Raw genomic sequence first — 24,318 nt, forward strand, 5'->3', positions numbered from 1 at the left:
ATATACAGTTCAAACTAAAAAATATTCTCATTGGTTTAATTGTATTATTCTGCTTTGTTACCGTGAAAGTTGTTTATCATACTTATGGCATGTTGTTTTATTGTTTATCAGACTGATTGCAACATGACGGTACAACGGCACACATTGTTGCAACCATCCTAAATGACGAATATGGGTTGATGAAAATGGATTCAGGGAAATGACAATGGAGTGGACAATTAGTTTTGGTGTATTTTGTACTGAATTTTGATCTGATGGATAACAGTTTTGATGAAGTTGGTATTGTATTTTGGTAAAATAAATGTGTAATTTCCATTTATTGAATCACTAATATTTTTCGGTTGACTAGATATGGTTGTTAACACTTATAATTGATTACGTAATACTTTTATACAAAATTTGACAAGAAATAATACTTACATAACCAATGTTATACTACATTTACCTGTTAATGTACCACAAGTCAATACAATTGGTACTAAGTTTCTGACCTAGCACCAAAATATTATACCAAGTAAAACTAATTTTATACTACACTTATCTACTAATGTACTACGAGTTAGTACAGCTAGTACTATATTTTTTAATACACACCAACACCACCATGGTAAAAATATGAAAGATATACCAAATTTAACATAACATTATACCACAATAAGTCTCTATCATACTTGCTTTTCCATCTATTGTACTACTGGTCAATATAATCGGTACTGCGTTTCTGACCACAAACCAGCACCACCATGGTAAACATGTATAAAAGATGTACCAAATTTAACATAAACTCATACCGTAAATTATCTCTATTATACTTCCTTTTTCCATCTATTGTACTACTGATTAATATAACTAGTACTATGTTTCTGACCACAAACCAACACCATTATGGTAAACATGTTGGAAGATGTACCAAATTTAAAAACATATAATACCGTAAATAGCCTCTATTATACCTCATTTTTCATATATTGTACTACTATACTATATAACTAGTGATGCGTTTATGACCGCACACCAACACCACCATGGTAAATATGTATAAAAATTGTACAAAAATTAGCATAAACTCATAACGTAAATAGTCTATATATTATACTTCATTTTCCATTTATTGTACTACTGAGCGATATAACTAGTACCACGTTTCTTACGACGAGCCAACACCACCATGGTAAACATGTATGGATGATGTACCAAATTTAACAATACATAATACCTCAAATAGCCTTTATTATACCTCATTTTCCATATATTGTACTACCGAACAATATAACCAGTACTGCGTTTCTGACCACGCACCCACACCACCATGGTAAACATGTATAGAAGATGTACCAAATTTAACAACACACCATACCACAAATAGCCTCTATTATACCACATTTTCCATATATTATACTACTAGGATTTAAAACCAGTACTGCATTTCTGGTCGCGCACCAACACCACCATGGTAAACATGTATGGAAGATGTACCAAATGTAACAAACCATCATACCGCAAATAGTCTCCATTATACTTCATTTTTGATCTATTGTACTACTGGTCAATATAACCGGTACTGCGTCTGACCACACACCTACATCACCATTGATGTTACAAAATTAGGTCATTAGATGCATACAAAGGTTGTTTTAACCATAGATGTTACAAACATATACAATGGATACATATACATATGTTTGTTAATCACCATACATGCTACCAAATTAGATATTAGAATGCATAAACATGTGATAATCATTATTGATGCTACAAAATTAGACATTTGATGTGTAAACATGTGTTATATATGCATCCAATGTCCTAATTTTGTAGAATCAATGATGATTAACACATGTTTACACATTAAATGTCTAATTTTTTAGAATCAATAATGATTATCATATGTTTATGCATTATAATATCTAATTTGGTAGCATATATGGTAATTAACAAATAAATATATATGTATCTATTGTATATGTTTGTAACATCTATGGTTAAAAAAACATTATGTATGCATCCAATGTCATAATTTTGTAAATCAATGGTTATAAACATGTGCTTACACATCAAATGTCTAATTTTGTAGAATCGGTACTGATTATCACATGTTTATGCATTATATTGTCTAATTTGGTAGCATATTTGGTGATTAATAAACACATGTATATGTATTCATTGTATATATTTGTAACATCTATGGTTAAAAAAACCTTATGTATGCATCCATTGTCCTAATTTTGTAACATCAATGGTGGCGTTGGTGCATAGTCATAAATGCAGTACTAGGTATATTAATAAGTAGTACCATGGATGGAATATTTGGTATAATAGATATTATTTGCGGTATGTTGTCCTATTAAATTTGGTAAATCTTTCATACATGTTTACCATAGTGGTGTTGGTGTGTGATCAGAAACGTGATACCGGTTATATTTTCCAGTAGTACAATAGATGAAACATATGGTATAATAAATACTATCTGTGGTATGATGTGTTGTTAAATTTGGTACAGCTTCCATGCATGTTTACCATGGTGGTATTGGTGCATGTCAGAAATGTAGTACCGGTTTTATTGATCCGTAGTACAATAAATGAAAAACAAAGTATAATAAACATTATTTGATTTATGATGTTTTGTTAAACTTAGTACATCTTCCATACATGTTTACCATGGTAGTGTTGGTGCATGATCATAAATGCAGTATCGATTATATTAATAGGTAGTACAATAGATTGGAATATGAGGTATAATAGATGTTATTTGCGGTATGATGTACTGTTAAATTTGGTACGTCTTCCATACATTATCATGTGGTGTTGGTGCGTGGTGAGAAATGCAGTACCGGTTTGATTGAGAAGTAGTACAATAGATGGAAAGGTTAGTATAATCAAGACTATTTGCGGGATAATGTTTTGTTGAATTTGGTACATCTTATATACATGTTTACCATGGTGGTATTGGTGCATGGGCAGAAACACAGTATCGGTTATATTAATCGGCAGTACATTAGCCGACAAATGAAGTACAATACGGTCTTATTTTGGTATAATCTTATGTTAAATTTGGTATATCTTTCATACATTTTTACCACGGTGGTGTGAATTTAAAAAACTCAGTACGAACTGAATTTACTTATAGTACATTAGTAGACAAATGTAGTATAAAATTGATTTTACTTGGTATAATATTTTGGTGCTTGATCAGAAACTTAGTACCAATTGTATTGACTCGTGATACATTAACAGATAAATGTGGTTACAAATTGATTGTTTGTCAAATTTTGTACAATCAATAATGATTATCACATTATATCATAATAATAATGTCCTTCTACGTCGTGGCTGCGATCGGACATCCGACGGTCTAATTATATCACCATTAGAATGTGGTAAATCTTTATCGATGTCAAATGTAGGGATTGGATCGACAACTTCCAAATAAGCTATCCGATTATTTTCAACTTTTTAGCAAGAGTCACAAAATTTATATATTGACAAATCCTTTGATTCAATCGCAGCATAAGCATGGTTCCAAGGGATCCCATTAATACCCCAATACCAAATTCTGCAGCCCTACCTCGTTCTCTCGCATTATACAGGTAATATTTGTTTCTTTTTTTTTTAAAAAAAAAAACCCTAAAGCTAGATTTCTTCATATTGCCTTCTCCATCCGTGGGTTTTCGCGGGAAGGTATTGTTGAATTCACCGGTGGTTGTCTACGTCGGTGGCTTCTATGGTTATGGATTTATTTTTTCACGATTTGAGATTGAAGAAATGAGAGAAAATAGATCGGGATAAAATGTCAAAATAAAGCAATAATAAATTGCTTTTCCCACAATCGAAAGTTCTTGCTCATTTTGAAGTATAACCACTAACAAACAATATGATTTTAAAATCAATCAAAAATAAGTATCCCTTTACACAAATATAAATCAACAATTAAACTAAGATGATTTCACATATCAATCCGTGAATAATTTTGCGCGCGCACCCGATGATTATGTGGAGAATGATTTTGAGCAGCATGGAGAAATTCAACGGCGGTAGCTAGGTCTCGTGATCTGTGTGATTTCATCGATAAAAAAAGTTAATTCATGGGATTAATGAATTAATACATGAGCAAAGTCAAATTAAGGGAGAAATCACTAGCTGACCGGTGCGAGAAGAAGAGCGAAAAGAGGAGAACCAGAGCTGCGACGGTGTAGTCGTAGACCACAAAGACGCGGCGGCTCATGCCGCGGCGTGTTGCGAGCTTGTAGAGTGTGTTGAGGCCGACATTGGTGCACTCCATGCCACAATCGCCGTGATGGCAGCACTTTCCGGTAGCAAAAACAGCTGTCGGGATTCCTTGCTGCTGCTCAGCTTATCTTCATGTCCTCCGCTACTTTGTAGTGCTTGTGGTTATGGCTCTCTTCAGATGAATTCGTGGGTTCTCAAAGATGAGATGAGGAATTGCGTGAGTTTTGAGAGAAAGAAAAAGCATAAAGAAAATAAGGAACACCGTTGATAATTTGAAGAAATAATAAAATAAAGGTAAAAATATTAAATATGTGAATAGAGAGTGAAAAATAAGTTTTCAGTGTAATAGGGAGTGCAGAATAACATTCTATGACATGGGGACTGAACTTAAAATTAGAGTTTATAAAGAGGATTTATCCCCAATTTCCCGTCAAAACAACCCCATATTTATGTAAAAAAAACATATTGAAAGCAAAAATTAAATTTTGTTTGATAAAAAATATTATTTTAAATTTTGTTTAAATTCAATCGTATTTTTATCTATATTTTAAAATTTTTAGATTGAATATTCTATCACTCATAATATCTTTTTTTTATTTTTTTTTCAATATCACGGTAATATATATAATTTTCAATTAAATCATATCTTTATTTTTATTTTAAAATTTAATGTTGATGTTTCCACTATGTTTAGAAATGAATTTTGAGCAGAAAAATGTTAGTTTATATTTTTATTAGACTTTCTGATTTTATATATTGATATATTTTAAAACGAAAATCGGGCAATTTGCTCAAAAATCCCCAAATGCAAATATGTTTTGTTTTGGGCTCCCTAGTCATAAAATGTGGTACAACATCATACATCATGTGGTACAAAACCATATAAGATGTGGTACAAATTAAAAAAAATTGTGGTACAAAAAAGTGGTTAGGAAGTGCAGAGTAAAACATGTTTGCATTGGTTTTTTCAGCAATTTACCGTTAAAAATTTTATATATTAAATATTTTATTAGAAATAATATCATCTTAATTTTTTAAATATTTATTGCGTATATGTATATATGATAAAGTCAAAACAAACAACCTATTAAAAACAAAAATTAAATTTTATTTGTTCACGAAAAATAGTATTTTAATTTTTTTTAAAAAAATTTAATCGTATTTTTATCTGTATTTTAAAATTTCTAGATTCAATAAATCTGTTATTCATAATATTATTTTTTAAATATGTGACACGTATATGTATATATGCAAAACAATCACTCTATTAACCAAAAAACTAATTTTTTTTTATCATGTGAAACATTATTTTTATTTTTTTTAAAACACAATCCGTATTTTTATATATATTTTAAATAAAAATTATTATTTTTTCATTATAAAAACTTTGACCTTGATATATACTTTTATAATTTGTATAGTTTATGTGTGATGCGCATTTAATGTATAGATATTATTATTATATATAACGAAATAGCTTTTATTTATTTATAAATTTGATTGAAAACTAGTTTTGTATGTGTTTCTACTTATTTCATTTAACAAAATTTATATAACACCCTTCTTCTGCATTTAAATGGATATATGTTTGAAATATAAGGTTACAATGAACTCAAGCAGAATAGATTGACCATTTCTGCGTAACGAATAATAGATTCATAATTAAAATAGATGATATATTATATATACAAGAGTGGTCTGTTTTCTCTTAAAAAAAAAAAAGAAAAAAGAGTGATCTGTTTTCCACTCTTACGTCCGTACATAAATTTATTGTGGTAGCTTATAGGGACCATTAATTTTATAGTTGAATGAACATATATATATATATATAAATAATATATATAGTTTTGTAAAAACATATCGGTGGGCATCCCATTTAATTAGTGTAGATACAAGTTGATGCACAAAAAATGAGATGGAAAATCTTTTTTACACGTATACAAAAGTGGCTGGTGCATGCCACATAAATTGTTTTACAAATTTTCTTCTAAATCACTTTCTTAATTTGTGTGAAAACACATACAAGTCTAAATGAATAAGACCAAAATAGTTTTTGATGTATAATTTGGATGGTGTGGGGATATTAGCCGGCCCACATTTAGGTTATCGTGAATTTTACCAATAACCATATTTGATGAAGGGAATTAATTTATTGACGTAGAAGAAACCTCTTTTAAAAGTAACGTACATGGCATGATTTGCATGAAGATATTCTTATGTATTTGGTCATTCAACATGTTCAATTCATACCAGCCAACGAAGCACAAGCGTTACGTGTACATGAAATTATATTTTTTTAAATTAAAATATATATTATTTTTAAAATCTTAATATGGTGAAATTTTTTGGACAATCATGCACTCTATTTTAAAGAACAAATATTATGAACCATAAAAAAACTAGAAGTTAGTTAGTGGGTATGCAGGTTAGGATCCCTACTGTGGGGGATCCCACAGTAGGGGGTGCACACTTCCTTTTTCTTTTCTTTTGTTTTTTTTTTTATTTTTTTTTTGGTTTGTTTGTTTTTTTTCCCTTTCACGTTTTTGTATTTTTTGTATGTTTAACTTAATTTATTCGACAGGTTTTTTCTTTCTTTCTTTTTTTCTTTTTTTTAAAACAAAATTAGTTTTTGTTATTTTCTAATTTACCCAATTTTATTTATTTTTAAAAAAAATGTAGGGACGACAAAAATTCTTGAAATCCCGACTCTTTCCTGAATCGCATCTCATTTTCGTCCCGAAAAAATCACAACCCAAAATTTTTTGAACCGAGTTTTTTGCAATATTTTCCGTCTAAATTAATATCGGGAGAGAGATCGATCGAGAATAAATCCTTATCCAGAGGGGATTCTCGACCCTCCTGAAATAATATTATAATATATTTTATTAATAATTTTAATAATATATTGAGCTAAAGATTATTGTGTTTCAACACATATAACAATTAATTATCGACTTAATTCACGTAATTTTTTATTGTTGGAAAGATCATATAGTAGAATCACGAAATGATATTTTATTTTTGTGTTTTTTTTAAAAATTAAATTAATAATTAAATTAATTGATATTTATAATTATCTAATTAGAACAAATATTTAGAATAAAAGATGTAATTTGACAATATATTTACTAAAATTTATCCAATAATTTTTATCATAATATTTTATTAATAATTATATGATATATCGTATGATGTTCTTCTTTTAACAAAAAAACTTGAAGAATTATCATAAATATTTTAATATTATATTCTTTAAGTCGAATATTTATTTTATATTTAAAAATATAAATTTCTAAATAGCATTTTTAAATAAATAATCACCTTTTTGTGTTTTTTGAACGAAATCTTGAAAACTAAAAAAAAATTCGGAATTTATTCTCACTACCCGAGAGATCCCGAATATTCGCGGTCCGAAATATTCAAGTTTTGAAATATGTCGGGTTCGTGTTCCCGAATATTTAGGTCCCAAAATTTCGAAATTTCCTCTTATTTATTGTAAATTTTAAAAAAACTTGAACTGAAAAGAAAAAAAAAATAGACGAGTTGAACATGTAGAAATTGGAGGCAAAAAATTATTTTTTAAAAAAGAAAATTGGATTAAAAAATTGAAAAGAAGATTGGATAAATTAGAAAATAAAAAATAAAGCCATTTTTTTTTTGTTTTTTAAAAAGGGAGAAAAACAAATTTGTTTAGTTAAAGAATTAAATTTTTTTTTACAAAACTTGGAAAAAAAAGAGAAAACAAACGAAAAAAAGAAAAGGAAGTGTGTTGTGCCGTTTCCTCCACAGCACCCCCTACTGTGGGATCCCCCACAGTAGGGGATCCTAATCCGTGGGTATGCACATGTGTGTGAATTTAAAATTGGATGTGTAGAATTTTAGGACTAATTTAGGTACATGTATTAAATATTTTTACTCTTTTTTTAGTTAGCAATGCATGTAATTATAATTTTGAAAGAAAAACAATTTTGTCAGAACACTTAAAAATACCAAAAATAGTTAGTATAACATGCTTTTACTTTATTAATAGTAATAAATGTATATTTCGATTCCACATCAAAATTTCCAAGTCTCGAATGTTCGAAGCCAACCACATCCAAGTTCCCAAAAATATCGGCAATCTCTATGATGAGCCCGTTATTATCATCATTGAACCTTATGCGCAAACATATATGGAAGTGTAATATATTTTTTTAACAAAATGTTGGAACTCAAAGTCGTTATTTTTTGGTGTACACACAGTAAATTTAAAGGTTACGTAATAACTAGACTACAAATCCCGCTAGCCACAGATATCATACTAGGAAAATCTTATACGACAAGCTCAGATAATTCATATTGGAAAAAATCCAGATGACAAGTTTGCTCGAGAAAATATTATTGATAAGAGAAATCAAATTATTCTTTCATTGATCAACCATTCACCTGCTTGACAAACCCAAACATCCGTCTGGGGCATTGAAGTGTAGTAAGATTTGTGATATATGCATCCTAGAATATGCCAGTGATTTAAAACCATGTCACCGTCTCTTTGCTAGAATAAAATATATATATAATTACACAAAACTAAAAGATCAAGGCAAAAAATTACATTTTTTTCACTTTAATTTGGTCTTGTTAATTATGAATTTGTAGGGATGATAATTTTCCCCGCGGGTCCGAACGGGGCGAGTTCAGAGGAGAATTTTTGGGTATGGGTTCGGGTTCGGGGATTTTTACAAATCCCCATAACATATTGAGGCGGGTATGGAGATGTTATCCCCATCCCCGAACCTGTCCCGAAAATAATAATAATAATAATAATAATAATAATAATAATAATAATAATAATAATAATAATAATAATAATAATAATAATAATAATAATAATAATAATAATAATAATGTAGTAGATAAATATTTTGATTATCAAATTTTATTAAATCTAAAATATTATAAAAATTAAAATGAAAAGTAGAGAAAATTGTTTTTTTAGTCCTGTATGTTTGTCACTTTGTGATTTTGGTTCTCTATATTTTCAGATTTCAGTTTAGTCTGTTATCTTTATTTTTTGGCAATTTCAATCCTTTTTCTGATGTGGCGCTGATGTGACACCAATACAGTGCTGATGTGGAGCTGACGTGTATAGTGTCACGTAAGCATTTTCGAATAAAAAGGACTAAAATTGCCAAAAATTAAAACATATATGACTAAAACTGAAATATGAAAATATAGGACAAACATAAAGGACCAAAATTACAGTTTTTCCTTAAAAGTATTATTATTCTTTGGTTTATATATATTTTTTATGCATTATATATAATATATCCGCTTATGATAACGTACTTTTTTATAACATAAAAATATTATTTGAATCTCATTCATGTTACATACACATATAACTATTAATCTATGTATATTTTGTTATTTATTTTGATAAATTTAGTAAAAATATATAATCTTAATAAAATTTTTATACATAGTATTTTATTTAAAATAATAAGTTTGATTGATAGAAATATTTGTTATTTAAAATATTTTTATTAATTTTAAAAAATAATATTATAATGAAAAATTTTACCCAAAAATATTTGATGTATTTTATTATAAAATTGAATAATAATTTTTATAGTCTTCTATAATAAAATTTACTAATAATATATATTTAAATATTTTATAATATAATGTATTAATAATATATATTTTCGGGTATAAAGACGGGGATAGAGACTTGGTTCCTGCGGGGATGATGATGGTGATGGGGATGGAGATGGAGATGGAGAATCCCCGATAAGAAATTATGGGGATCGGGGCGGGTATAGGGATGGAGTTCGAATTCGAGTACGGGGATGGGGAAGCCTTCCCCATCCCCGTCCCGCCCCATTGTCATCCCTATGAACTTCAATTTTCAATCCTGCAACTTTCATGTTTTTTTTTTTTTCAGTTTTGTTTCTGTTTTGGTGAATTTTAATTTTTAGTCTTGTAACTTGTAGGATTATTGTGTTTATTTTCTTAATTGTCATTGTAAATTTCACACAATGTCACTTATATGATACTCATCCTCCACTAATACCATGGGTGGAGAGGTATTTGTCATCAAACCTACATCTAATCTCATACCGGGCCATGAGATATCATTGGGTTAACAAAAAAATGAGAGAAACATGAGATGAGTAAAAATTTGTGTCTCATTCCACTTTCATATCATGTACCAAACGGTACCTAAATGATCAGGGGAAGTTATCGGAATGGAACTCGACTTTGGTTACATTAATTCCAAAGACAAGAGAGCCAGTAACTTTGAAAGATTTTTGTCCTATCAGCCTATGTAACTTGAGCTACAAAATTATGTCGAGAGAAATAACTAATAGGTTGAGACCTATTCTCCATCAGGTTATTGACTCGTATCAAAGTGCATTCATTCCTCGAAGGCTGATTTTGGACAATGTAATGATAGGATTTGAGTGCATGCACTGGATCAGAAATAACAAGCATTCAAAATCTGGATTCGCAGCGCTCAAGCTGGACATGAGTAAAGCTTAAGATGGTGTGGAGTGGAGTTTTTTTGGAAGTTGTGTTGCTTAGACTGGGTTTTGCGGAATCTTGGGCAAATTTGATTATGAGATGTGTTTCTTCAGTTACGTATTCATTCAGAATTAACTGTCAATATTTGGGGTTCTTACGTGAGAACCCAACCTTCATGCCTTCAAGCAAGCAATGAAGGGCATTTACAGAAGGAATGTGGGTAGATGTTTCAAATTCAAAACTAAAAACAATCAAGAGTTGTAACAGCTGAAATAATGAGGAATCATGGCTATTATTGGGGATTATTATCCATGAATAGGAGACCCTTCAGTTATCAACTTCACCCTATAAATAGTGGCCAATAATTTGAGTGAAGATCACACCCAAAAATCAAGCGAGAATCTGCCATTTTTTTTCGAGCACCAAGCTGTGCTACTTTCGGTTTTCTTGAGCTCCGCTTTGCTTCCATTTTGGCTGAGTAGAAGCTGCTGAATTCTGTCCATATATCAAGGTTCTTATATAGCTTGATTCCATCCTAAATTCGAAGCACACAGAAACCATTCAAAGCTCCGAAATCTGCTCGTTGTCAATCTTCAAAACTTCCCATAAAACTCGGAACGCGACATCAGTTCGAAGCAGAATTCTTGTCCATTTTCGAAGGAGTTTTCTGCTCAAAGATCGAGCAGGATTCTGTCCAATTCCGGTAAAACTTTCTGTCCTAGTTTGGAGTAATCACCTACCGCAAAATCATTTAAGAATTTTTATGTTAAGTTTAAAGGCATGATAAGAAAAATATTTTTTTTATGGAAGTTGAAGTGAAGGTGGAAAGTGATGTGGTTGGAGGCCGGGATACCTGAGCCCGGTGATCTTTCTGTTAATGTTTATGTTATGATGAGCTTATGGATCCAGCTGAGAGGGTTGGTGAAGTGGCATAAGAGGTGGATATCTCACCGCCACGTACATTGGTTTTTATGATTGATCAATCGTTAAGTATGAGGCCACCGATATGGATACGACATGTTGAAAACTAAGAAATTAAGACATGCCATTTTATGAAACATATTACTTATAATGTTTATGATATAGTATGATGATGATGTTTATGATTAATTTATACATGTTTATATGCATATATTTTTAAGATCATGCACGTATAAGTATATTCACGTATTTTATATGATGTGTGCTTATGTGTGGTTTCATGTTGTTAAATAAGGATAGAACGTGCTGAGTCTCTAGGCTCATTAGATTTAAATGGTGCAAGTGAGTAAGAGAATAATGAAGAAAATGTGGTCCCGACTGGCGTCGAGGGCGTATGAGTATCCAGGCAGCTAGTACTCGTGACCATAGCTCATTTATGATATTTATGTGTTGAATCATGGCTGTTATTGGGGATTACCCTATAAATAGTGGCCAATATCTGAGTGAAAATCACACCCAAAAATCAAGCGAGAATCTGCCATTTTTTTTTCAGCACCAAGCTGTGCTACTTTCGGTTTTCTTGAGCTCCAGTTTGCTGCCATTTTGGCCGAGTAAAAGCTGCTGAATTCTACCCATATATCAAGGTTCTTATATAGATTTGTTCTTGCCTAAATTCAAAGCACACAGCAACCATTCAAAGCTCAGAAATTCTGCTCGGTGTCGATCTTCAAAGCTGCCCAGAAAACTCGGAAAAGTCGGCATCGTTTCGAAGTAAACTTTCTGTCCAAAGTTGAACAGTTTCTGTCCGATTCTTGAGCATAATTCTTGTCCAAAGTTCGAACAGATTCTGTCCAGCATTGAATCCGCTGAATCTGTCTACGTTTCAAAGCCAACACCTTCAGCAGCCATTGGAAATTTAGCAACAATCAAGGTCCAGAAATTCGTCCAAATTTGCACCAAAACGTGATCAAGGAACTACATTTTCCGTCCAATTTTGAAGAAGCATTCTGTCTATTTCACGTGCAGATTTCCTGTCCTATTTCCCTACACGATTTTCTTATAACTCGAATACTGTAAGTAGGCTTCTATCTTTCTTTTGTTTGATATAAGTTTCTACACTTATATTCATTTTTGTGTGTGAGTTAAGCTTCATAAAATAAATTACTTATACTTTTGAAAATTTGATCGGCATGATACGTATATTCGTTTCACTTTGATATGCTATTTGTTGGTTATTCGTGATTTGAAGCATGTTAGAGTTATTTGGAAATATTTGAGATGCACTGTTAAGAGTCGATTTAGAAATGATTAAGGAATTTCCGATTATTTGGTTTGATATGGCCCTGATACGGTGAGTTATAATAACCGTTCCTTTGGCCTCACTCCTTAGAGGAGTAACATATAGAGGACTGATCAGTAAAACCACGAAAAATGAGATAATTAACAGTGCAATATTTACTTCGTATTTGTGTCAGATTCAGCATGCTTATTTCGAGATTATGAAATATACATGTGTACATGTAAATATATTTTTGGTGTTTATCGTGCTCGATCGGCCCCCACTTGTTGAGTGTTTCCCAAAACACTCACCCCATTCTTTTCCTGCTCGGATACTGAATAACAGTTAGAAGATGATGAACAATATGCATTCTGGGGTTGGTGATCAAGTTTTTGAAGTTTTATTCGTAGTTATTTTCTGTTATTTTGTCGCTTCCGCTATTGTCGTATTTCCTGTTTTGTAAAGACATATTTGATTATGTAAAAGACTGGTTGAAGGCTATTTTCTATACTATGTGGCTTGTTGTTTTTCAATTCAAAATGTTAAGCAACGCCGATGACACGTCTCAGTCGCGAGACGTAACATCTTAGGCCTCAAAGGGGTATTCGCCAAGGTGATCCACTGTCCCTGTAATTTTTTACAATATGTGCCCAAGGATTGTCCTCTTTATTTGTTAAATCAGTAGAAATAAAGGCTCTTGAGGTGGGTGAAGATTTCGAATAGCAGCCCAACCATTTCGCATCTATTCTTTGCAGACGATAGCTTGATATTTTTCAAGGCGACGAGGGATAATTGCTTGCAAGTGCGTAACTGTTTACAAATATATAAAAAAACTTCGGGGGAGCTGGTGAATTACGAGAAATCAGCTCTTACATCCAGTCCTAACGCATCTGTTCGGTATATGGCGGATATTAAGAGCATTCTCATGATGGAAGTAGTGAAGGGGCATGACATTTATTTGGGGCTGCCAACACTACCTTTGCATAGCAAACAACTTCAATTCTCATACTTACTTGAGAGGGTTAGCAACAGAGTGAAAGGGTGGAATTCAAAATTGCTTTCCAATGGAGGGAAAGAAATCCTTATTAAATCGGTACTACAAGCTATCTCTTTATATGCTATGTCATGTTTCAAATTTCCAATTTCATTGTGTAGGAGAATTGAACAAGTATCCACAAATTTCTGGTGGAGCGACAAGAAGGATAAGAAAAGAATGCATTGGACGAGATGGGCTAGTCTTTGTACACCAAAATGCAATGGGGGATTGGGATTCATAGATCTGGTAGCTTTCAATAAAGCACTGTTGGCGAAACAAATCTGGCGTATTTTGAGGTATCCCAATTCCTTGATGGTTAGAGTATTTAAATCCAGATATTTTAGGAATTCGGATGTGATGGCAGCTAGTATTGGTTCGAATCCTTCATATGTTTGGCGCTCTTTATTATGGAGTAGGGAATTGCTTATCAAAGGATTATGTTGGCGAGTTTGGGAATGACAGTTCAATTGCAGTTTACTTGGATAATTGGTTACCAAGTGTTCCTTTGCAAAAATACAGTGTCGGTTCCTCGGTGGATATTAATTTGAGAGTGTCAAATCTGATCACTTTGGAGGGGACTTGGAATGAAGGGTTGGTGAATCAATTATTCTCAATGATCGAAGCTTCAGCTATTTAAGAATTGCCTTTGAACCGTGGAGGAGGTGAGGATTTAAGATATTGGAAGGCTAGTGAGAATGGAATATATTCGGTCAAATCTGGTTATCATTTGGAAATGAATAGTTGGATGCCTTCACCATTTCAATCTACTATCCCATTTGCTAGATGGTGGAAGTTCATTTGGGAACTCCGAATTCCTCCCAAATTTCGTGTTTTCCTCTGGAGAGCTTCTAGAGACTTTATCCTGACTGCCGCAAATCTACTAAGGAATCATATCCCTACTATTGGTATTTGTTTGCTGTGCAGAACACATCAAGAAACTACCCGCCATGGTCTTTATTCTGTGATGAGATTAGAGATATCTGGAAAAACTCTGCATTTTGGAACATTTTGAAGCAGGTACAAATGGAGTTTTTTGTGTTTTGTGGGTGAGCCATCATGGAAGGAATGAATAAGGACGATGTGGAACTCTTTGCTATGATGGCTTGGGAGATTTGGGTTGAGGAGTGTAATTGCATACATGAAGCTAATGTCCAGAGCAGGCCTATACAGATTGAATGGGTTACACCTTTTTTGGAAGCTTTTAGGACAGTGTGTGCTAGGGGGCATCCTTCGATCCCGTCTCCGGCTTTTAAGCCCGAGAGGAGTTGGCAACCACCTTTGTATGACCAAGTGCGGATGGATGTTGATGCTGCTTTCGATGGTTGTAGGAATCTTTATAGCGTAGGGATTGTGGTGAGGGATTGTAATGGTGTGGTGCTTGGTGCTAAAGCCTCTGTAATAAGAAATGTTTATTCGGTGAAATCAACGGAATTGGTTGTTATTCGAGTTGGAATGGAATTCTGCGTTCACGATAACTTTTCTAAAGTCTGTATTTTATTGGATTCCTTAGTTTAGGTTCAAGCACTGAATGGGATTAATGTTGATAACCTGGGGCCGATTGGTAACATGTTTTTGGAAGTCCGTGGTTGGCTTAACTCTCCAAGATTTCTTTCCTTGCAGCACATGCAACGAACAGCAAATAGGGTGGCGCATTTGTTGGCGCGTAAAGCTTTTGATTATTCTTCTAGTTTAGAATGGTTTTCTGATGATGTTCCGAGTTGGTTATCTGTAATTGTTTCTCAGGACTGGAGAAATTAATATTATGAATGATTTTCCTCTCAAAAAAAAAAAAAATCATTACACACATTGGGGCCTTTTAGAAATTGTTCCATCTGATCGACTTGAAACCTGATCAATCGACACATCTAATTTTTTAGAAAAATGTATATACGTGAAGTAAAACATATTAGTGATATATATATATATATACCAGTTATTTACAATCAACTCAAAAAATACATGTAGAATAGAGATCGAATCCAAGTGTTACCAAGAAATTTGCCAAAATAAGGCCACACCAAAAGTTGCATGCATAGCTAGGGAGCCAGAGCTTGGTAGAAATGCATGGAGCATTCGATTTTTGACGTTTTCTTTTTTTTTTTTTTTAAAAATAATAATAATAAAATGTGGTGCATGCCAGTGCTTGTGCTCACTAATCAAGAAATGTTTGAATGACACCATTGTTGAGCAAACAGTTAATTAAAGAGACAATGTCATTTGGTCTTTACAACTTGACTCTCTTTACAACTTTGCTTACAATTGTCATCAAATAATTTGAGGAAAGAGCATTAATGTTGGTCTCACTTTTATCTATGGTCGAACTGTTCTATCGAGCCCACTAAAGACGACCGATTCTTTACATAAGGTCCGGGGACGTCAAGCACGCAGGAGTGCGGTTGACACCCCAATGAATGCAAATTAGCTAACTTCGAAGGTCATTATATTTACATTATGAGTAAGTGTTAAGTGCCTGCCGACATAAATCCAAAAGATAAAGAGAGCTTGAATATATAGTTAAATAACAACTTCTTTACATGAGGAATATCAACTTTTATTTACGGTCTTTTAAGAGAGTTATGTACTTAAAAATAAGCGATTTATTTTGGGCTCGAGATCTTAATTATAGACTCGTCCCATAACTAAATTAGATAATTACACGGGACAACCTTAATATAGTTAATTAAGCATACCCCATTATTAAAATAGCTCATTACTCATCATATATGATGCGATTATCATAAAATGGTTTTTCGGGTGGTGGGTATAAGACCCGGGTAAAATAACAGCAAGCTTTCTCGTTCCTCAGAAGACGAAGCCTACGCATCAAGAAACAAGAAAACTCGTCAGTGGGGGCACCGGAGGGTTCTCCGGCGTCGCCACTCCGATACTTAAGTTAGATTAAGATGTATGGAGTGGGCTTACGATATTTAGAGAAATTGAGTGTGAATGTGAAGATATAGATGAACGTAAAAGAACACAAAAAAAACATACCATGACCAGGACAGGGAGCCTGGTATTTATAGGAATTCCGGAGAGATCCCAATAATTGTGCGTTATGGGTTTCTGACATCTATTAAATGTGATTAGATGTTTTTCGTGATTTTTGGACAATGCCCATGCCTACTCATTATTATTCTCTGTCACTTTCAGATGGTGCCCATGCTGTGGGACCCGTGTTATGATTTGGCTTGGAAAGGGTCCTCTAGCCTGGATGACGGGGTGCTCAAGGCCAGGGTGCTCGAGGCCAGGGTGCTGGAAGCCAGGGTGCTGGACGCAAGAGTGCTGGGAGGCTAGGGTGCTCTGGGTGGCAAGGGTTCTCTGGCAGGCAAGGGAAGGGAGGACACCTCTTGGCAAGGGAAGACTCCTCCTGGTAAGGGAAGGGAGGACACCTCTTGGCAAGGCAAGGGACCTCTTTCATACTTCGTTTGGGTTCTACTTCCTCCCTGTCTTTCTTCTACCCACCAATCTAGAAACCACTCCGCATTCGGGCTCTCGACAATCACTCGGGTTTGGTGATAACCCGGGATATTTCACCGGGGTATCAATATATATTAGCCACAACGTACACCAGTACATGTGAATATCATGTATGACTGGGTTATGTAATTCAGCATCAGGGTCGTTCCTATTAGGAGGCTGAAGAATCGTCCAATTCGGGCCCATTTTTTTCGGGGCCCATAATTTTGAAAAAAAAAACTATTATATAAAAGTGTAAATTGATCCAATATAAATTAATTATTTTTGGGCTTTTTTCATTCATATCTCAGGAAATTATTTTTTCTTTGTCTGCTGCCTAATATAAACTTTTTTTTTTAATTTCTGAGCTTTTTGATAAATTTATTTATGAAGTTTATTATTCCTATGTCTCTTGATAATTTTTTTCAAATATAAATTGTTTTTCTCGTGCCCAATATAAAAAAAAAATTTATTCCCTAAATTTATTATATATTAGTTTAATTGAACCAATATAAAAACATATTTTCTGACTAATAAGGGTTGTTCTGATATTAATGAGCACAATTTATTTTCAGAGTTGACATTCTTGAAGTTCTCATTACCAAGAGAAACAAAATCGACAATAGATGTAGTGAATTACTTGAAAAAAAAATTGATGGATATTTCTCAAATACTCATATTACTTATAAAATCTTGTTGACTATACTTTTTACAGTTGTAAGTGCAAAACAAAATTTTTCAAATTTAAAGCTTTTCAGAACATTTACTCAATAAACCATGTTATATGAAAAGATTGAATGAATTGGTTATACTATTAATTGAGAAAAAAATTTCTGAACAATTTGATCAATATTGCTAGCTCTAAACTGTTAAACGAGTTGTTTTATAGTAATCATTTTGTACATGTTTGATCTTATTACTCAATTAAAATAAAAATATTTTCACTATTGCACATTTTTTAAATCGAAAAATTTGTTATTAGTCTAAGAATATGAACACACATTATGATTTAGGGACTTCTTTTAAAAGTTAGACCCAGACCAAAAAATTGTTAGGATCGGCCCTGTTCAGCATCCTAGCAATCAATATATTGTAGTGTTTGGGAGAGCTTTTAGGAAGTATTTCTCAGTATTTTCTTCACAAAATTTCTTCCTATAAGCTTTCTCAAACACTACATGTGTTTTGCGCATGCATGTGTTAGATTATTATCGAACGTTATATTTAATTTGTATAAATTCTATAGTTTTGAGAATATTTTTGTTCCTAATTATTACAAGAAGTTTTGTCTAGTTAGTTATCAAATTCATTAGCTAGGTTGAATCAATCTCTGCCAAGAATTATGAGGTCAGTCATATATATATATATATATAATTTTGCTATCCTGTCCACTTATCGTGCCCATCTAATGTGCCCACCATGAGGTGGCACTCAACTATTGGATGTGATGAATTGTGCGTCCAATAGTTGAGTGCCACCTCATGGTGGGCACATTATGTGGGCACGGTGGATGGACAGGATAGCAAAACTCTATATATATATATACACGTATATGTTAATATGTGTATGTATTTATACACATATATATTATGCCTGTTGTATCCAGATGTAAGTTTTATAACTCCATAATAATAATTCATACACAAAGTAAATTCCACTAGACCTGAATAAATAAAATATTGAATAAAAAAGAGGGTATATTTAAATAAACCCCACAAACTACTAATTACACCCAGCCAAGTATACGTTCCATTAGAGAGAGCTCCACACATAAATGAATATTAATAGTTAATCAAGGTGTTAGAAAAATATATTAATTTGTTAAAGTTTATATATATATAAATATAATATATATATATAAGATTTATTTGTCCACAGATGATGGGAATGCAATTCATGAATCACTTGGGCACAACTCGATTCCATTTTAATTTGTTGCTTTTATCTTGGTTCTATATGAAATGACTTGAACTGATGTTTATTTCTTTTGAAAATTTTTATTTTAAGAAAAATAATGTTGCATTTCGAAATATCATCAAATGAAATAATTAAATATTTATATTATAATATAAGTATTTTTTCCATTAAAAAATAAAATAGGGTGTGAAAAATGATATCAAATTGTTTAAATTTTTTGCATGCATACATTTTGCTATCGGACTCAAACAGTTGGTGTATTTCAAAAAAAAAAAAAAAATTCCAGAAAACCAAAAAACCTAAAAACCAAAAAAAAAAAAAAAGTGTTTCCAAACTTTAAATTCATAAATTAGTTTTTTAATTTTATTTTAAAATGGACTTGATTTGTACTTGTTTCCTACCATTTTCATTCCTATAACGCTACTATATTACAAAGAGCAAGTACCTTAGAAAAACTACTTGTCAAAATCCAAATTCCACCAACTAATTAATAATAGCGTACATATAAAAAGTAATTATATAACCACACAACATATGTAAAATATCACTCATATATAATGTTCTAAAAAACATGATTAAACTTCACTTAATCTCAATTAGTTTTGAAGCTTTCCTAAAACGCTTCGCTTCGACCAAAAGTAGTAAAAAAAAGAGGTCAAACATAAATTGATCATATTAAGTGTCATTAAATATGCTTAAATTTGACTTTTTTTTAAAAAAATCAAAATTGATTAATAAGACGAAGAAGGAAGTACAACTTATCGATTTTATTAGTAAGTGATGTTCAATGTTAGAAACGTGCAATCTTGGATGGTAAGGTATAGCGATGATGTCACGCCCCGGGCCTCGTCGCGACCTGAACTATCGCTCCACCAGCACCGAGAATCTAGAGGTGGCTTCCACGCACGTAGCACTTTGTCCCGCATAGCACTTATTTCTCGGGGTCTGCCGGCTGGTTACCGTATCTGATACCATTCCGTCACGCCCCGGGACCAGGCCTGCACTTGCGCGACTGCACAATAAGCTCCTATAGCAACTACTTCGTATTCGTCCTCGCTTTACAAAAATGATTAATCCAAATTGCTATAGAAGTCCATTGTAACCCATATAAACTCATTTTAAATCCTTCATTTTTGCCATGTGGGACAGGAGTATCACAGATGATAAGAATGCAGTACATATTGAGATATATTAGCTAATGTTTTAAAATAGACCAATTAATTTAGTTCGTATTTGATGACATGATAGATGAAATGAGTGATGAAATAAATTGAATTAGAATTTCACAAAAAATTAATACATTATACTTGAACTTATTATATTTATTCATTATTTACTTCGTTAATTTGTTTGAGATAACTAAAACATATTTTAAATTATTTTTACGCTTAAGTTCGTATTGCTTAATTAGCTTAAAAAACTTAAAGTTTCGCTCCACGTTTTGACACACTTCATACTTTTAGAACATTGCTCAGGTATATGGTGATGATCAATCACTTTCTTCCTCAAAATCAACATCTGTATACGAGGATAATAGCGCTTTAAGGTAGTGGATCATTTTAATGGCATACTCAATTTAATTATATATAAATTTTAGGAGTTTATAGTTTTCATGCAAAATAATTTTAGAACAAAGTATACTCTTTTTTGGGTGGCTAAGTGCCACCTATGTGATTTGTAAATGTGTCGCCATTGAAACCTTTTTTTGGTTATTCTAAGCCACGTACTACGGACCATTATGCACCAAAAGTACTTAGAAGGAAAACTAGTATATATACCAGTGGCCCAACTCTCAAATCTCCATAAGTCGAAAACAATATTAGCTAGCTAGCCTATTGTTTCTTTAATATATATTTTCATCTTCCCTTCTTGCTAGGTTTCAATACTTGAGAGACTTGGGAGATGGGAGCGTTTGCCGTTCACGATCCACTTGTTTTTGCACTTGGAATTTTAGGTAATCATATATATATAATATAATTTTTTAAAGTATATATAAACACTAGAAAACATATAATAATCATGCCTAGCTAATTAGTTCTAATTATTTAGCTTTATTAATTACCATTTTCTTTACAATGTATATATATTCTCTAAAGTCGTTTGGTAATCGCGCGTTTTGCAGGTAACTTGGTAGCTCTCATGGTGTATCTTGCCCCTTTGTAAGTAATTGTAATCAAACTACGTGCTCTTTCAACACACACAGAGAGACAAAACACACACACACACACACACACACACATATATATATATTTTTGATATCATGAGCAACTTACATAGGCAACAGTTGACATGACAATCACTGATTGAAGTTACAAGGTGTCACGTTAGCTGTTGCTCATGTAGGTGCCCATGATGGTTGCCCATGATACGATATTGTGACACTCATAAAATGCCTAACAAAAGAAACCCGGAATCTATATATGTACATGTGTGTGTGCGCGTGCTATCTATATACTAATGAATAATAATAATAATAATAATAATAATAATAACTTTCATGCAATTGGTGTCAGGCCAACATTTTATCGGATCGTGAAGAAGAAATCGACAGAAGGGTTTCACTCAGTACCATACGTGGTGTCTTTCCTTAGCTCCATTCTATGGATATATTACGGAATGACCAAATCAAACATAATTCTTCTCATTACCATAAACTCCATTGGCTGTCTCATAGAAGCCACTTACATCGCCATTTTCATTACTTATTCTCCAAAGAAAGCAAAGGTACGTACATATTAGCTACTTAATAATATCATACGTTAATATTCCCCAAAAGATCGATATTAAATCAATAACAATACACATTTAATTTTTATATATTAATTATTTGAACGTGCATGTTTTATTAATATATATGCAGATCCTAACCATCAAACTTCTTGTGCTACTTAACCTCGTCGGATTTGGATCCGTCGTTATCCTGACCCAGTTTCTAGTGAAAGGATCGGAACGTGTTCACGTTCTCGGATGGGTGGCCGTCGCGTTATCTGCAAGCGTCTACATTGCACCCTTAAGCATCATGGTACAGATTGCTCATTTATATATATGAGTAGTCATGTTTTTTTACGATTTTATATATATATATAATATTTATATATTATTTAATTTATTACATTATGGGTTGCATGCGCACAGAAACAAGTAATTCGAACGAAGAGTGTGGAGTTTATACCAATCACACTGTCCTTTGCCTTACTGTTGAATGCTGTGATGTGGTTTTCCTATGGTTTACTCCTCAAAGATTTCTATATCACGGTCAGTATATATCTTATTCTTCCAGAACTAAATTTTATATATATATATATATAAATTAAGTGGGATATATCGGAGCTAGTATAATTCTTTTTAAATTAAATTTCAAAATCAAATCAAGCTAGGGTCGAGCCTCAAGCAGAACCAGCAGTTATTATAAACTCGATCCGGAATCAAAATAATTACCACTGGTTTGCGTTGATGGGCCATAGCCGGCATGGATTTGGGTCTACTTAGGTAGTGTTTGGAAGAGCTTCTATAAAACACTTCTCAGCTTCTCCTTAACAAAATTTCACAAATTTTCAAAATTTTGTTAAGAAAAAGCCGAGAATAGCTCTCCCAAACACTACGTTAATTTGTTCTCTCCCACCATATGAATGATCAATATAATCTATACATAATATTATGCTTGTAGGCTCCAAATATATTGGGTTTCATTTTCGGAGTGCTTCAGATAATATTATATGTGATATACAAGAAGTACACCCCTCAAGGTCAAAAGGAGAAATTACCGACTACAGTCAAGCCCATAGCAACAGCAACTTCGGAGATTCACCCCATTTCTTCCGACGACTCTGGTCCGATGCCGGTGGAGATCGTTACAATTCGAGAGGAAATTGAAGTTCCCAAAGTCGAGCACGAAGAGAATAGGGTTCATGTTGTTGTTCCAAACAATATTCACCTTATTTTGAGTTACTAGCTAAGCGTTTTATAAGTTATACATCTATGTATATATGTTTACCTTGTATTTTAATGTACGTGCGTAAGGTATGTATCTATCAGCATGTTAAAATTCGGTAGAATATTATATATAATAAACTTTAATTCTAGGTACAAAATGAAATTAAATCAATTAATACAATGTCATTCCATATAATAGTTAATTTTTTTAAAATTTTTTTGGGATACAGTGCGGGTAAGAAAGAGGGATTTGACCATCACCCTTGTCACTAGAACAAAAAGATCATTGGCCAGTTAGTTTTGGATTATAAGAAATAATTAAAATTTGATCAAAATATCAGATATTGTAGACATATATAGTATACAAAGGCCTAATCAAGCGAGTCTTATATTTTTTTTATCACACGAGTTAGGTCAAAATACACACAATTTTGTGAGACGGATTTTTTCTTCGACACGAACCACGAAAAAATATATTTTTTATGTAAAAAAAGATTAATTTTCATTACATATATGGATCAGGATAACGCATCTCACAGATATAGATGCATGAAACACTTCATGACACTTTGAAATCCTTACAATCATATATTTTTCAATATGATGGAACGTGTCAATCTACAAGAAAAACATATTTGAGGTGTGGACCTGAGCAGTTCGGTCGAAACTTGACTCGAGCTTGAGTTTACCGAGCTTAAGACTAGTTCGAGTAGCTTGATTCTTCACTAAGGTAGAGTTTGAGTTTCAATTGCTTATATTCAAGTAACTCGCGAGTAACTCAAGTAACTATATATTATTTTATTTAAAATCAATATATTAAACTGTAAAGTTTATCAAAAATAATAAGTTCCCTCCAAAATTAATATGCTATAAAAAATTCTGTCAAAAATATGCTATAAAAAATACTTATCAGTATTAGACTATTAGTGTGTTCAATATTTCCATCTATCGAATTAAAATATTTGAAAACAAACAACAAATACATACTGATGATACCAGAAATTTACCTCGAGTTCGGTCTGATAGAGCGGATCTCCAAATCTCCCAC

The 24,318-nt window shown here is 32.4% G+C and overlaps 1 protein-coding gene across 1 annotated transcript; it reads left to right on the forward strand.

Moving 5' to 3' along the window:
* The first annotated feature begins 21,239 nt into the window (after positions 1–21,239).
* On the forward strand, positions 21,240–23,289 carry LOC140877780 (bidirectional sugar transporter N3-like). Its single transcript, XM_073281358.1, has 6 exons — positions 21,240–21,291; positions 21,460–21,496; positions 21,851–22,061; positions 22,198–22,359; positions 22,473–22,592; positions 23,005–23,289. The coding sequence occupies exons 1-6, from the start codon at positions 21,240–21,242 to the stop codon at positions 23,287–23,289; spliced, it is 867 nt and encodes a 288-aa protein (XP_073137459.1).
* The last annotated feature ends 1,029 nt before the right edge of the window (positions 23,290–24,318 follow it).

Source organism: Henckelia pumila, chromosome 2 (genome assembly GCF_033568475.1).
Source record: "Henckelia pumila isolate YLH828 chromosome 2, ASM3356847v2, whole genome shotgun sequence".
Taxonomy (NCBI): domain Eukaryota; kingdom Viridiplantae; phylum Streptophyta; class Magnoliopsida; order Lamiales; family Gesneriaceae; genus Henckelia; species Henckelia pumila.